The sequence below is a fragment of the Lolium rigidum genome, chromosome 3 (assembly GCF_022539505.1).
Source record: "Lolium rigidum isolate FL_2022 chromosome 3, APGP_CSIRO_Lrig_0.1, whole genome shotgun sequence".
NCBI lineage: Eukaryota > Viridiplantae > Streptophyta > Magnoliopsida > Poales > Poaceae > Lolium > Lolium rigidum.
Genome location: NC_061510.1, coordinates 382738704 through 382754449, shown reverse-complemented (window position 1 = coordinate 382754449; position 15746 = coordinate 382738704). Strand labels below are relative to the sequence as shown.

The 15746-nt window shown below is 44.8% G+C and overlaps 1 protein-coding gene across 1 annotated transcript; it reads right to left on the bottom strand.

Moving 5' to 3' along the window:
- Nucleotides 1–7025: 7025 nt before the first annotated feature.
- Nucleotides 7026–10140, bottom strand: LOC124700695 (cytochrome c oxidase subunit 6a, mitochondrial-like). The gene is made up of 4 exons (XM_047232782.1): nucleotides 10020–10140; nucleotides 9821–9927; nucleotides 9685–9727; nucleotides 7026–7344 (listed from the first exon to the last, which is right to left on the bottom strand). The coding sequence occupies exons 1-4, from the start codon at nucleotides 10123–10125 to the stop codon at nucleotides 7307–7309; spliced, it is 294 nt and encodes a 97-aa protein (XP_047088738.1). The 5' UTR covers nucleotides 10126–10140; the 3' UTR covers nucleotides 7026–7306.
- Nucleotides 10141–15746: the final 5606 nt, after the last annotated feature.

Genomic DNA, 15746 nt, shown 5'->3' with positions numbered 1-15746 from the left:
TGTGTGCATGAATCACGAATCACCAATATCAGCATTGCCATTTCAAAATAAAAAGAATCTGCATTGCCAAACAAATGAAGGCTATATTGTATCTCATTAGAGTAAGCTGGTAAATACCATATGAATGTCAGTAGGAGGCATTCATGTTGATACTCTTCATCCCCTGTAATGAAGAACATATCTATTGCCTAAAATAAAGACATCGTCATGCTGATTTTGGGTTATATGATAGTTCACCTTACTATTGGGAGCCAATACCTGCAATTGGCTTGGACAGTTTGGTTCGAGGTACACATCTATAGTATTTGATTGATCTGCTCTATTTAATCACACCTGAACAGGAACAGTAGAAACAGTAGTTGCAAGGTAGTCTGACATCTTTTTCGAGCCGGAACAGGAACGATACTCTTCGTCATGTCATGTTTCTTCCTGCCTAATTAAGTACTCATTTTTATATTATTGAGAAATATTAAGAAGTGGAAAGCTATAAGAAAACATCTCAAATAGCACAACATTGTTTAACTGTATTTCCCGAAGGGTTGTGACACGTATATCTTCAGAAATTAGGGGCTCGAAATTACGAGAGAATAAAAGCGAGTAAGCGGGAAAGGGTGCTTGATCGTACTTACAACATAGCAGGTTGATAATACATGCATCACATAAACCCACGAGGCCACGAGCTCGCGCGTGTTGTACCGAATGGTCAGAAACATTGTTTAACTGAATTACCTGCTCGTGGTGACTGGTTATAAACATCAAAGCACCAGAATCACATGTATGCTTTGGGCACATGTGGCATCAACATTGAAAATAAAAGAAAAGCTCATTTGTACGAATCAAATATTTACATGGAGCCTCAACATCATTAGAAAGCACATCGCGCACAGACACCATGATGGCATGATGAAACTGGAATTTGGAAGAAGAAGAACTTGACTGGATAGGCGAAGAGTGAACAAAGCTTTTATTCTGACCTAGTGTACTTCACCTGCTTGCAGCTAGAAAAGGCAACGCTGGTTATGAGTCTCTTGGGGGCGGCAGGGATCCGTCATCCGATGGGTCAGCATAGCTGGCGATGGTGACGCGGATATAGACGGCCGGACTCTCAAACGCAGGGGCAGCGCTACAACCTGCAGAACGACGTTTTGGGAATCTTGCGGCTGAGCATTGAGAAGCGATCGTGTCTTGGAGACGTGCTAGGAGCGGAGGTATTTAAGGTCTCTCGGGGTATGCAGGGAATTTGTTCGGACATGGATAGTGGGGAGAATAAAAATAGTGCGACGGAAAACGTTGCGATCTAACTGCAGCTAACCATTAAAAAGGATAATGTGAGATTGATTGGTTTGAGGGATCGGTTACAAATCAATTAAGAGGTAGAAAAGCTGAACATGTGGAGGAACCGCATCGGCCGAGTTCATGGGCCGTTGTCGGCCCATTGTGCATCGGCGCCGGCCAGCATGGGCATTTGGTCTACGCGCCTTGGGCCATCGGGTACATCCGGTCCCTGCGTCCGCCCCGATCCGAATCCGGCGAGCACATCCGGTCGTCCGCGTACGCGCCTCGCGATGAGGGGCGTGTCGTTCGTCTGCCGCATCGGGTGTGAGTGTGGAGAGTACGGTGTAAATTTTTAGCTGGTGACGTGGCACATTGTGGGAGCAGCAAAATGGGGTCATCTATTAAGAAAGGGAAGATTAAAAAGAAGTTTTACAAGAAAGTAAACAAGATATTACAACCGGATTACTCTCCCGACATCAAAACACTCACATATTTGGCACTCGCGGCTACCCAAAGCTTCAACTCCCTCTTAATGTTCGATAGGATCACCGATTGTACGCATTTGCTTATTTCGAAATACTCTAGCATTTCTTTCATTCCAAATTTCCCACGAGGTGAGAAGGACGCGATGGGAGCGATGACTTTTCAGTTTGTGGGAGGGGTCGGTCATGAGAAGCCACCATTGCTCAAGCATCTTAGTTGACCATTGATGTAGGTCGATGAAGTATAGCCCTAGCCATTCCTTGACTTGGGGGAAAATATCTAGTGATACCACACCTCACATGATACCATGATACCACTTCATAAAATTTAATTGTAAGTGTCAAAAAAATTCGAAACAAATTTGTGGTTGTTGGCAAGATGTGTGTTTACGTTCTCTATATTTTTCACATCCAAATTTAAAATACACCGTGAGAAACAAAAAAAAAAGACAGATGCTATGTGAATAGTGGCATTTTGTGTTTTTGTCTTTATGTGACACTATTCATGCTTGATTTCTCATTTTTGTTTCTCTTAGGGTATTTTGAATTTGGTTATGAAAGTTACAGGGCATGTTGACACACATCTTGTGAACACCCAAAATTTTGGTTTTGATTTTTTTGACATTTAAAATTTAAAATTTAAAGAGTGCTATAATGGTATCACTAGATATGTTCTCGGGTGCACCATATAACTTAAATGGGTGCCTCCTGTCATGTGGCGGGTGTAGGTACTACGTTGGTAGTTGCTGAAACGCTTGATTACGTACGGCAGCGGGAGAGGAGAAGCGTCTCGGCGTACCAGTACCACTACTCCACTAGCTGGCTGACGCCGTGTTTTGACGATGTGATCTGATCACGGAGAAAACGCTGCAAGCAAGATATACAACGCAGGAAACATGAAGCTGGACGTCTGCTTGCTTCGGCTGCCCAGCATCGATCCAAAAGCCGCCACAAGTTAGTCATAGATCTGTTTCACGACAGCTCACGCTTCTCTGTGTGAAAAGTACGTTACCTGCTGGCGGTGGCAACAAGAGAGAAGAATTAGCGGGAAGGACGGAGATTTCCCTGAAGAATCTGGCGGAGCCTGCACTGCAGTGCACCGCTGCCGCCTGACGGGAACGTCGGTGGTCACCGCCACCGATCTGCGTCGTCGCCTCGTCGATCGGTGCACAGTATACAGTAGGATTCGTACTACGTTACAGCGTGGATCGGTGAGGATAAGCCGTTGTTTGTTGTCGAGCCTGGCTGTTCCTGCCAGGAGCGGCACGTTGCACGTACAGTACGTGCGTACGAGACGGAGCTGAGCGCCGCTGTCGATCGACGAGGATTAATCGCGTGGTCCTCGATCGGCTCCGGCCTCGCGCCAAGGACGCAAGGACCGTACCTATATTATGTACGCAGTATGGGCTGGTCTGTACACTGTACGTCCGTGTTGTTACCAATGCCGATCGATGCTGCCTACGCAGTCGTGTACATGGCAATGCGTGTATGCTCTGCACATGTGTTGTACTGTGTGGGTAGTTAAGCACGTTTTTTTCTGGATTAATTAAGCGCCTCTGCTCTACCTGCTGTTTGGGTATTTCATCTTTATATTTTGGGATGGAAAACATTATACATTTAGATAGACATGATCAGGAAGAACATCATTCTCATTCACCGAACTGAAACCTTCCTTGTCAGAAGCTTCGTCGCCTGGGCTAGGAGCCCATGCCGCCAGATGCCACCGGCAGCCCCTGCTCTTCCTTATTGAAGTCCAGGGTGGCAATGCCAGTCCTGTAACCAACAAAATGGTAGGTTATCCTCAAAAAAAAAAAGGTTGGCTACTTTACAGGCGTTCTCGATGATGTCCTTGACAGTGCAACAGAGGCTTGTTCAGAACACGATCCACTCTGCTATGTTTTTCCCCGGTGGTGTGTGCTCGCCATCGAAACGGTTCAACGCCGCCTCTCGCTCCTCACAAAATAGTAGCCTCTATCGGCGTCGTACTTTGGATCGAGCCACATCGCCCGCTTCCACCTGCGAAGGACAAGGACATAGCTCCCTTATAGGAAATGGTGTCAGCTGACCCCATTCACTAATAAGTGTTAACTTATATTAATTTATAAAGCATGACCCCAGTGGAAAAGAGAGAAAATAGATTACATCTTCGTCCCTACCGACGGAAGACCCCGTGGCCAAAGTTCGACGATGGGTCGTCACAAACACGTCAGTTCATTTGCATCAAGTGGTTGGGTTGAGATTTCCTTATCCTCCTATCCGCGCGGAGCAAAATGGACAACCACGGTACGTTTGCGTTGGGCATAGGTGATGCCCTTATTCCACCCAATTGGCTCATATGAATGGAAAACAATAATGTTGCAATCAAATAAATTTATGTAGTGTACATCTAAATAAATAAACAACATAATTCACACTCAATGTACTCCAACCAATGAACAACATAGTTCACAATATAAATAAATAAACTGACATCATTCAACTACCTCTGTCTTTTCGATTGCGCCTGAGACTGCCCCTGCATGGCCTTGTCGAGCTCGTGTGTATAGGCATGTGAGAGTCTTTAAACAGCGGAGAGTCTATAAAATTGTGATCTCATGGGTTTATGGTTAGGATTGTAATATTTATCTATATAATAACAAGCAATGGAAAGGGCCGTAGTGTGGCAAATTCCATAAAACATTTATGGTATCAGACTACATTCGGTCCTAATGCTTCCGCCCCTCTTCCACCCTAGCCACCGACCCCTCCCCGTCAAACCCTAGCCATCGGCCTAACCCTAGATGATGGTCTCCTCCCTATCCCCCATGGCGCCATCCGAGACCGCTGAGGTTCACCCTGACGCCTACCTCCGGGCTCAGGCCACCGCTATCCAGAACATCCGCTCCATCGTCCATGTCATCCTCGACTTCAAGGTTTCCATGTTTCCCAAGTGGCACACCTTGTTCACCATCGATGTCACCACCTACGCCCCTCGAGTATCTCCTCACAAGGTCCACCCCACTACCTGACCCCGTGTGGCTTGATCATATCCCCTCCAAACTTCCCAATAGCATACATGACTTGCTAGAAGGAAGAGATAGGGTGCTATAGGATCCCCTTATCGTATGCCTTTTGATGGTTTAAAGGAGCGAGTGCGAGCTCCATTCAAGAGAGCCGAGAAAGATACAGATCGTATTCCCCTCATTATCGTATCAACAAATCTCGGAGCAAATCCTAACTTTTTTTATAATTGCTTCTAGATAGTCCCACTCAAGACGGACATACGCCTTTGTCATATCAAAACTTGAGAGCACAATGGGAATTCTTCTTGCTTCTATTATTCTTCATGAAATGCAAACATTCGTAAGCAATAATAACAATCTGTGATGAGGCATCCTGGGATAAACGCCGCCTGCTCCGCCTGCTCTTCTGACACTATCTCAGGGAGAATCTTCTTCAAACAATTTGCCAAAACTTTGGATGCAATCATTGCACAAACTAATCGGCCTGAATTGAGAAAGAAAGGTGATTCTAGTTCGAGGCCGAAGAGTGCTCCACCCAAAAGACCACAAAACGCTCATGTAGGAGAAGCTGGAGCCAGTGCACAACTTCTGCATTACCAGGCCACAAAAGACGAGAGCGTCGATTGATTCACTGGAGTCACAAGTCAACCACAGTCGAGAGGGGGCAGGCCCCAAGTTCATGCTGCAGCGCCACGCTAGCTGCTGCCGCTTTGACCAAGCCCACGTCACACAAAAAAAGCCCATCAGGCCGTCACCCTTTTGATCTCACCGGGCGCTAGCTTTTGGAGACCCCGTGATGCGTTTGACCCGAGCCGCTGCATTTCCGCCCAACAACCTTGGCTCTGACCTGAAGTGACACCTCGCGATCTTGACTCCCTGTACTGGTTAATAAGCTAGGGCAAGCACGGTACATCATGAAGTAATGCTGCTTTTACTATCACCGCCTGATCTCTACTTACTGCTCATGCAATACATATGTCTGGTACTTGCTTCCCCCAAGCCATTCATTCATCCATTCATGGTGCCGTTCAATTCACCTTGAAGCTTTGCTTACAGTCTCAGGCTCTCTCGGCTTGCAGGTTGCAGTGCTCATGCGAAGAAAAAAAGGAGTGGTTCGAGCTTCTGTTGCGTTTTCTCCTCCTTTCACGGCAACGATTCAGGTAGCTTTTGTTCAGATTTCTTGCTACATGTTACCAAGTAGACGAGTTCCTTCCATTTCTAATGCTGAATTCCGGAGCCCGTGTTCAGTCAGCAATTTAATTGTTCACTCTTCAGTGTTTTACAGAAGTCTACGACTACCACCTGCTGGGATTCACCTCATCAGTCACCATGTGGAAGCAATCATCCAGCAGGAACCACGGGGGCAAGAGGTTGAGGCCAGGGCACTGCCTCCAGGTCGTTCTGCTGGTAGCCGTGGGCATCTGGCTCGTCTACCAGCTGGGACATTGCTACAAACGACGAGCAGTTGCAGTGGAAGTTAGTGGTAGCAGAGGCGTGGACGGTGAGCCGATACGGCGCCGCTGGCTGGACAGGAAGAGTCTCATCAGATTTGCAGGTGTTGTGTCCGGGGAGGTCGCTTCTGGGATCAGTGGTGACGGTATCACTGCCAGGAACGATGACACGGTCGAAAGGAAGCCAACAACGGACAAGGTTAGAGAAGAGACGAACAAGGGTAGTGAAGACGAGGGAGACGAAGATGATGATGGCCTCTTTGGCTATGATGATGGGGACGACAGCAATTTCCATCCTGAAAATGGCGGAGGTGGGCAAGATGATGTTGCGGATCTGCATGGTGCTGCTGATGGTATTTACATGGCTCCTCCAATCTAAGCAGGGATTCACCTTCGGGTGTCTTTCAATGGTAACTCGTGATGGCGCTGATTCTTCTCAGATAACTTATTGATTAAAGATGTGGTGGATCGAGATGTTCTAGGGGACGGTGTTCTTGCTGACTAATTTCTTTTTTAGTAGAATTCAGATTACCTAGTGATTTGGCTTTAGATTAGCTAGTGCTTCAGACTGTTTTTCTAGAACATCTCGTGATTGTATTGCCCCGGAGTCTTGTTTACTTTGCTCACTGACATGTAATATATTCACTAGTACCAGTGAGAATCCAGTAACTCTAAAAATACCAAAGCTAACCGCAGTCTTAAACTGCTTTAAATGGTTAATCTTGTCTAATATGATTCGCACATAAACAAATATATCAAACTTGACAACCATGGAAGCAACAAAAAGAAAAATAGAACAAAAAACATCGGAAGCATAGGGAGGTGAATGTCCTTCCATAAAGCTGAAAGCATTACACTGGAGTATGATAATGACTCTTCTGTAAAACTAGGCAAGAAACACAATCGCCTTGCATATAATCATTGATGCGAAAACAAGGAAGACACAACAGTCAATTCTGGATTGTCAACATACGAGTTTGTCTTTCTTATTTCTTGCAGCAAATAGATCACAATGAAAACAAAAACAAAAAAACTGGAATAACCAGAGAACTTTACTGAAGCATTCACCAACTTCTCATGGTGTACTATTCAGTACTCAATGGTCGTGCTTGGTCTCAAAAAGGCCATTAGGTCCTGCAAAATAGGATTGTAAGGATGTGTGAGAATAAGAAAAAACTATAACAGAATCATTTGAATAAACTGCAGCGACATCTGGACCAGAATGTGTAAGTAGTACCAAGTGTGCAACCAATAATACAACAATCTGCTCAGCATTTAGCGGGCATAAAATATGTGAATCATGTAAACTGTTTATAGCCAACATTTTATGATGTAAAAGACCTAATTAAAGCAATCTACAAATCATGGATTTTGAGTCAAGCGACTAGTCGACAACTAGTCAACGAGTCGCAGTTGAATGGTCGACTTGGTGTATTGACTCGACTCAATGAATGAGTCGAGCGACTCGATCGACTAGTCTCGACTAGTCAAGGTTTTTGAGTTGAACAACTACAAAAATGACCCAACGTGTCATATTTTTTCCAATATTGCCTGCCCTCCCAGGTTTCCCCCACTCCCTGTCCCCAGCCTTTTTCTATGTTACATGTTTACATATTAGTATTAGACAATTAGTAATTATATACCATGGTATTTTATAGTACATATTGGTAGACTCATGTCGACCAGTCAACATGAGTCTTGACTAGTCACGAGTAGTCTACGAGTCGCTGGCCCAAAACGACTCATCGACTTGAAAACCATGCTACAAATCTAAAAAAGTTATTCAGCCAATATATACTAGTCAATGTTCAAATGCACAAAGTTTGACTAAATGTTCTATTCTGGACTTACGTTCACAAATTCGTCATGTATATTTTCTACTTTGTTTCTTCTAATAATAGATTAGACACAATTTCGACTAATTACAAACACAGATTCAACAACCCTTGTGGGTTGAACACAATACTACCACGACCGAATGTGTATGTTCTATCATAACCATTCTAAGCATGAGGGAATCTGCTGGCAACTGAACACACACAACCGCAGTAAGTTAGTACTTAGTTGATCACACAGAATTGGTGCACGGTAAACCTAGGCAACACATAGTATTAGGGCAAGTGTGTCCACAAGAAATGCAACCCAAGAAACAGGATTAGGGTAACTGTTTGTAACTTTGTACGTGAACATTTAAAAAAAGATTCAGGTACTATCTGAATTCAAGTTTTATGAACATCATAGAAAATTGGTTGTCAAACAGTGGTAGCAAGTACAGATCACATCTTAAGTGTTTTTTATCAAAAGGTGCAAAGGGAGTTCTCAAGTTAATATTCGAACTTGTTTAGCTATGGAACAGTCGGTATTTGGTTATGTCACATCCTTATGTGAGTGCAGGTTGATTCATGTAATGGCTGGGCTTAGACTCCTACTATCTGGTTTGATGTTGATAAAAGAGACATGGGCTTTACTTCTTAAATACTTTTATGGTCCAACATGGAACTGTACAATGATCCTCGGCCTTTATTCATATGAAAAACTCATGAAATAGTATTATGTAATACAAAAGATTAGAAACAATCAGGGTGTCCAGCTAAAAGAATCTTTATACAACAGTCTATTGCCAGAGAGAAATACTCATGAGGGTATAGATTAAAATCTTGCAGTGGCATACAACAGAAATTATAGTGACTCAGTAAAATTCAGACTTCCTTCAAGACTACCAGAATAGAAAAATAATATTACAGGATAGAGCACAATACTGCCCTAAGCACTCTCCCAAGAGCTTAGAACAGCCTACACCGAACAATTCTTCTAATTTTTGGCACAACAGAACTGCTCATAGCTAAGTTTAGCTACCTATATGTCCCTCGTGAACGTTATTCAGTATTTCAGTGAGTTATCGGAAAACTGAACCCGACGATTTAATGAGACATACTCCTATCAGGAAACTGAAACCTGATAGATTAAATCTTTCTGCGTCATACAACAGAAATTACGGTAATCATTCAATGGCTCAGTAAAATTCAGACTATTCCTTACAGGATAGAGCACAATACTGCCCTAAACGCTCTCCGAAGAGCTTAGAACAGACTACACCGAACAATTCTTCTAATTTAGCACAACAGAACAGCCCATAGCTAAGTTTACCTACCTATATGTCCCTCGCGAACGTTATTCATTGTTTCAGTGAGTTATCAGAAAACTGAACCCAACGATATAATGAGACGTCTTCCCATCAGGAAACTGAAACCTGACATTCAGATACCACTACATAATAATGAAGTTAACGCCCTAACTTACTTCCCAAACGAAATGCAATGAACTCACTACACATTAGAACAATCAGCGTAGATAGGATCATACCCCATCCAATAAAACAAAGTCACTTTTAATCAAAATCACACCCCAGGAAAGGGAGAACATCACAGTAATACGTGTTGAAATGAACGCAGAAAGGGATAAAAATCTACATACCCCAGGGGAACTCCTTGTTGCGGATGTGCAGATAGGGGTACGCCTGCAACACCACAAACCAATACCAAGAGCCACACGTCAGATTAAGGACATGGCTAGCACAACACCGGAAATATACGAGAGGGCGAGATCTGACCGGCGGCTCGTCGTAGTGGGGGTGGCCCTTGGAGAGGTTCCAGGCCGCCAGGAGGGTGCAGGACACGGCCGCGACGATGGTGATCTTCTCCCACTTGGCCGTCTCATCTGCGAGGAGAGATCAAATGGATGAATCCCACATCCACGTCAACGGCTGACCAAATCGGGAGCCACGGAGATAGAGGGAGGGGTGTACGGACATGCGTCGTCGTGGGCGGAGGAGGACATGGGGCGCCTTGCCGGAGCGGGCGCCTTGGCGCGCGCCGCCAGGGAGCGGAGGCCGGATCTCGCCGCGGCGGAAGCCATGGTGGTGGGTGGTGGCGCCGCTGGTTTTGGGGGAACGGGAGACGATTGGCTGGATCCTTTGCTTTCGGGTATCTCCCTTCTCGCTGCGCTACCGTGGCTGACCTGACCTGTTTTTATTCCATGGGTTTGTGTGGGCTGCCTGGTGTTTGGGCTTGTTATTTGGGCGAAGCCCGTGGGCTGGAGATTAGTGGGCGCTGTTAGTTGTTAGGAATTCATTTAATTTAATATTCTAATTCCCTCAAAAAAATTAATATTGGAATATTTTCCCCCAAAAAATAATTAATATTAGAATACTTGGATGAACTCCGCCTATGTTGTCCCAACATAGCCGGTGCCAAGCCCGGGTAAAGGAGGAGGGTTGTGATAGGCTTGGCGAGCCAACGTAAAAAACACAGCCACTCTTATGAAGATGAAACTCAAAAGATTTTCGTTGGGACGTAACCCTCTTAGCAACGCGCCATATCGGAACCCGGGTGTGGTGTCAAATGAGCAAGGGTCGGGTCGTCACCCCCTAGGTGGCGAGCCGTATCTTGATCTGAATACGGTGGCAAGTGAGCAAGGATCGGGTCATCGCATCCTTACTGGCGCGCTACATCGGCGCCCGGGTGTAGTGGAAAATGAGCAAGGGTCTTCGCATTTGACTTGACGAGTGCGAAGGGTAAGTAAGCTAGCCGAGTCTAGGAGGTTTCGCTTAGGTAGCTAGAACGAGGGTCCCTGACAGGTAAGCTTCGGGAGCTAGTTGATACAGCGGTGAGGAGAGGTGTTGATATCCTTTGCGTTCAGGAGACCAAGTGGAGAGGACAGAAGGCGAAGGAAGTAGAGGATACCGGCTTTAAGCTGTGGTATACGGGAACGGCTCCAAACAGAAATGGAGTAGGCATCTTGATCAACAAGAGCCTCAAATCTGGAGTGATAGACGTCAAGAGATGTGGGGACCGGATTATCTTGGTCAAGCTGGTAGTTGGGGACTTAGTTCTCAATGTTATTAGCGCTTATGCCCCACAAATAGGCCACAATGAGAACACCAAGAGGGAGTTCCGAGAAGGCCTAGAGGACTTGGTTAGGGGTGTACCTAGTGGCGAAAAGCTCTTCATAGGAGGAGACCTTAATGGCCACGTTGGTACATCTAACATAGGTTTTGAAGGGGTGCATGGGAGCTTTAGCTATGGTATCAGGAATCAAGAAGGGGAAGGTATCCTAAGCTTTGCTTTAGCGTACGACATGATCATAGCTAACACCCTCTTTAAAAAGAGAGAAACACATCTAGTGACTTTTAGTAGTGGCCCACCACAGTAGCCAGATTGACTTCATCCTCTCAAGGAGAGAAGACAGGAGTGCGTTCCTAGATTGTAAGGTGATACCTAGAGTGTTTTCCATCAGCATAAGCTTGTGGTGGCTGACTTCCGCTTTCGACTTAGTGTCCAGTGGGATAAGCGTGCGAAAGTCGCTAGAACAAAGTGGTGGAAGCTCAAGGGGGAGGTATGATGGCGTGTAACTCACACGTTCGTTGGGAACCCCAAGAGGAAGGTATGATGCGCACATCAGCAAGTTTTCCCTCAGAAAGAAACCAAGGTTTAATCGAACCAGGAGGAGCCAAGAAGCACGTTGAAGGTTGATGGTGGCGAAATGTGATGCGGCGCAACACCAGGGATTCCGGCGCCAACGTGGAACCTGCACAACACAACCAAAGTACTTTGCCCCAACGAAACGGTGAGGTTGTCAATCTCACCGAGCTTGCCGTAACAAAGGATTAACCGTATTGTGTGGAAGATGATTGTTTGCGAAGTAAACGAGTAAAACAAGTATTGCGATAGATTGTATGCGATGTAAAGAATAGGACCGGGGTCCACGGTTCACTAGAGGTGTCTCTCCCATAAGATAAAAGCATGTTGGGTGAACAAATTACGGTCGGGCAATTGACAAATAGAAAAGGGCATAACAATGCATATACATGATATGATAAATATAGTGAGGTTTAATCGAGGGCATTACGACAAAGTACATAGACCGCCATCCAGCATGCATCTATGCCTAAAAAGTCCACCTTCGAGGTTATCATCCGAACCCCTTCCGGTATTAAGTTGCAAGCAACGGACAATTGCATTAAGTATGGTGAGTAATGTAATCAACAACTACATCCTTAGACATAGCATCAATGTTTTATCCCTAGTGGCAACAAGCACATCCACAACCTTAGAACTTTCCGTCACATCGTCCCGCATTTAATGGAGGCATGAACCCACTATCGAGCATAAATACTCCCTCTTGGAGTTAAGAGCAAAAACTTGGTCAGAGCCTCTACTAATAACGGAGAGCATGCAAGATCATAAACAACACATAAGTAATAGATTGATAATCACCATAACATAGTATTCTCTATCCATCGGATCCCGACAAACACAACATATAGAATTACATATAGATGATCTTGATCATGTTAGGCAGCTCACAAGATCCAACAATGAAGCACATAAGGAGAAGACGACCATCTAGCTACTGCTATGGACCCATAGTCCAGGGGTGAACTACTCACTCATCACTCCGGAGGCGATCATGGCGATGAAGAGTCCTCCGGGAGATGATTCCCCTCTCCGGCAGGGTGCCGGAGGCGATCTCCCGAATCCCCCGAGATGGGATTCGCGGCGGCGGCGTCTCCGGAAGGTTTTCCGTATCGTGGCTCTCGGTACGGAGGGTTTCGCGACGAAGACTTTAAGTAGGCGGAAGGGCAACGCGGGGGCCACACGAGGGCCCCACACACCAAGGCCGCGCGGCCGGGGCCCGGGCCGCGCCGCCCTAGTGTGGCGGCGCCTCGTGGCCCCACTTCCTTTCCCCTCGGTCTTCTCGGAAGCTTCGTGCAAAAATAGGACCCCGGGCGTTGATTTCGTCCAATTCCGAGAATATTTCCTTACTAGGATTTCGAAACCAAAAACAGCAGAAAACGACAATCGGCTCTTCGGCATCTTGTTAATAGGTTAGTGCCGGAAAATGCGTAAATACGACATATAATGTGTATAAAACATGTAGATATCATCAATAATGTAGCATGGAACATAAGAAATTATCGATACGTTGGAGACGTATCAGCATCCCCAAGCTTAGTTCTGCTCGTCCCGAGCAGGTAAACGATAACAAGGATAATTTCTGGAGTGACATGCCATCATAATCTTGATCATACTATTGTAAACATATGTAATGAATGCAGCGATCAAAACAATGGTAATGACATGAGTAAACAAATGAATCATAAAGCAAAGACTTTTCATGAATAGTACTTCAAGACGAGCATCAATAAGTCTTGCATAAGAGTTAACTCATAAAGCAATAAATCAAAGTAAAGGTATTGAAGCAACACAAAGGAAGATTAAGTTTCAGCGGTTGCTTTCAACTTATAACATGTATATCTCATGGATAGTGTCAATATAAAGTAATATAACAAGTGCAATATGCAAGTATGTAGGAATAAATGCACGGTTCACACAAGTGTTTGCTTCTTAAGGTGGAGAGAGATAGGTAAACCGACTCAACAATAAAAGTAAAAGAATGGTCCTTCAAAGAGGAAAGCATCGATTGCTATATTTGTGCTAGAGCTTTTATTTTGAAAACATGAAACAATTTTGTCAACGGTAGTAATAAAGCATATGAGTTATGTAAATTATATCTTACAAGTTGCAAGCCTCATGCATAGTATACTAATAGTGCCCGCACCTTGTCCTAATCAGCTTGGACGACCGGATCATCGCAATACACATGTTTCAACCAAGTGTCACAAAGGGGTACCTCCATGCCGCCTGTACAAAGGTCTAAGGAGAAAGCTCGCATTTTAGATTTCTCGCTTTTGATTATTCTCAACTTAGACATCCATACCGGGACAACATGGACAACGAGATAATGGACTCCTCTTTAATGCATAAGCATGTGGCAACAATTATTATTCTCATATGAGATTGAGGATATATGTCCAAAACTGAAACTTCCACCATGATTCATGGCTTTAGTTAGCGGCCCAATGTTCTTCTCTAACAATATGCATGCTCCAACCATTAAGGTGGTAGATCTCTCTTACTTCGGACAAGACGGACATGCATAGCAACTCACATGATATTCAACAAAGAATAGTTGATGGCGTCCCCAGAAGCATGGTTATCGCACAACAAGCAACTTAATAAGAGATAAAGTGCATAAGTACATATTCAATACCACAATAGTTTTTAAGGCTATTTTGTCCCATGAGCTATATATTGCAAAGGCGAATGACAAAGGATTAACTTGTCAATGCCTACAGATTGTAGACTAGGGTTTTGCTAGAAGTAGAGGGCAAGTAGATCTCGAAGGTTTAGGCGAAAAGTACTCGGCGATTATGAAAACTAGGGTTCTGTTGACAGTAGATTCGATCCTTTCTTTGTCCCTCGACTCCCCCTTCTATAGGAGGTGGAGCCGAGGGTTTCGTTTTGTACAAGTTACAGAGTCCGGGACGGTTTCTAACTCATCCCGCCAGATTACAAATAACTCTTCCTATTACAACTCTAGCTTTCCTTAATATATCTTGGACTCTCGAATCTTCTTATTCTTCGGATAGTGGGCCTTCAGTAAACTCCGGGTACTATCTTCGGCAGGCCCATTTGGGATGCCTATGTCAGTAGCCCCCGAGATTTTGCTTGAATCGTAGAGTCAAGGGAAATCTCATATGTTTATATTTTTTCGAGAGCTTTTATTTATGCTTCTTCACATAAAATTCTATATTGTACGGGGATAACGGTAGTTGGGGCTAGTTCATCCGACGGATCAGGTACTAGTTAACTCGCTCTAGTGGCAATCCGCAAAAACCTACTTCAAGATCACGTCCCTGGACATGATCTCGGGATACTGGTGTAAACTTCGACGAGTGCCGCTTAAGGTCTTACCATTCCGTCGAGTCCCGAGTCAAATTTATCGGGTACCTAACGCGTCCGTTAGGATTTTTCTTCGTATCCGTTGATACGGATAAAAGTAACGGAGCGCAGTCTTTGGCGATGCCACGCCCAGCCAGAACGGATCCGGGGTCTTACCTTCGCAAATTTGCGGCATTCGAGAAATTGATCGCAACTTTGGCGTTCTGAGAATATATTGTCGAGTGCTTTTCGCCTTTGGAATAGCACATTTTATCGAGTCATATTTGATGACTTTATTTTGTCTTCCCGATGGGAGTATATGTAGAGTTATCTGTGTAACTCGAAATATACTCACTTCTGTTTCTCTATTTTTGAAAAAATTCATCGGGCACGCGAACAGCGTTCCCGATGGAGTAGCCCCGAGGCTACGGCCAAGAACTTGTGCTTGGGTGTAGGCTCCACGGATTAGTATCCTTTGCCGCTATATTTATAATCCTTCTCGATATTTTTATATTTATCGGGTGCGCGACCAGCGCTCCCGATGGGAGTAGCCCCCGAGGCTATGAACAAATTCTTGGATTTGGTCATAGGCTCTCGCCATTGCTATATTGTCATACTCGAAATTTTCTATTTTTCCAAAGTAGCCCCCGAGCGTTTGGGCAAAAACTTGTATTTGACCAAAGGCTCCAAAAGTATTCAAATGATTTACCTCGTCGCCATTCTCTTTTTATTTTTCTTGTCGACATATTTTCC

Coding starts and splice junctions, on each gene's coding strand:
- LOC124700695 (XM_047232782.1), bottom strand. CDS start 10,125: ATGGCTTCCGCCGCGGCGAGATCCGGCCTCCGCTCCCTGGCGGCGCGC. Junction 9,928..10,019: donor CTCCGCCCACGACGACGCAT/GTCCGTACACCC, acceptor CTCTCCTCGCAG/ATGAGACGGCCAAGTGGGAG. Junction 7,345..9,684: donor CAACAAGGAGTTCCCCTGGG/GTATGTAGATTT, acceptor CCTATTTTGCAG/GACCTAATGGCCTTTTTGAG.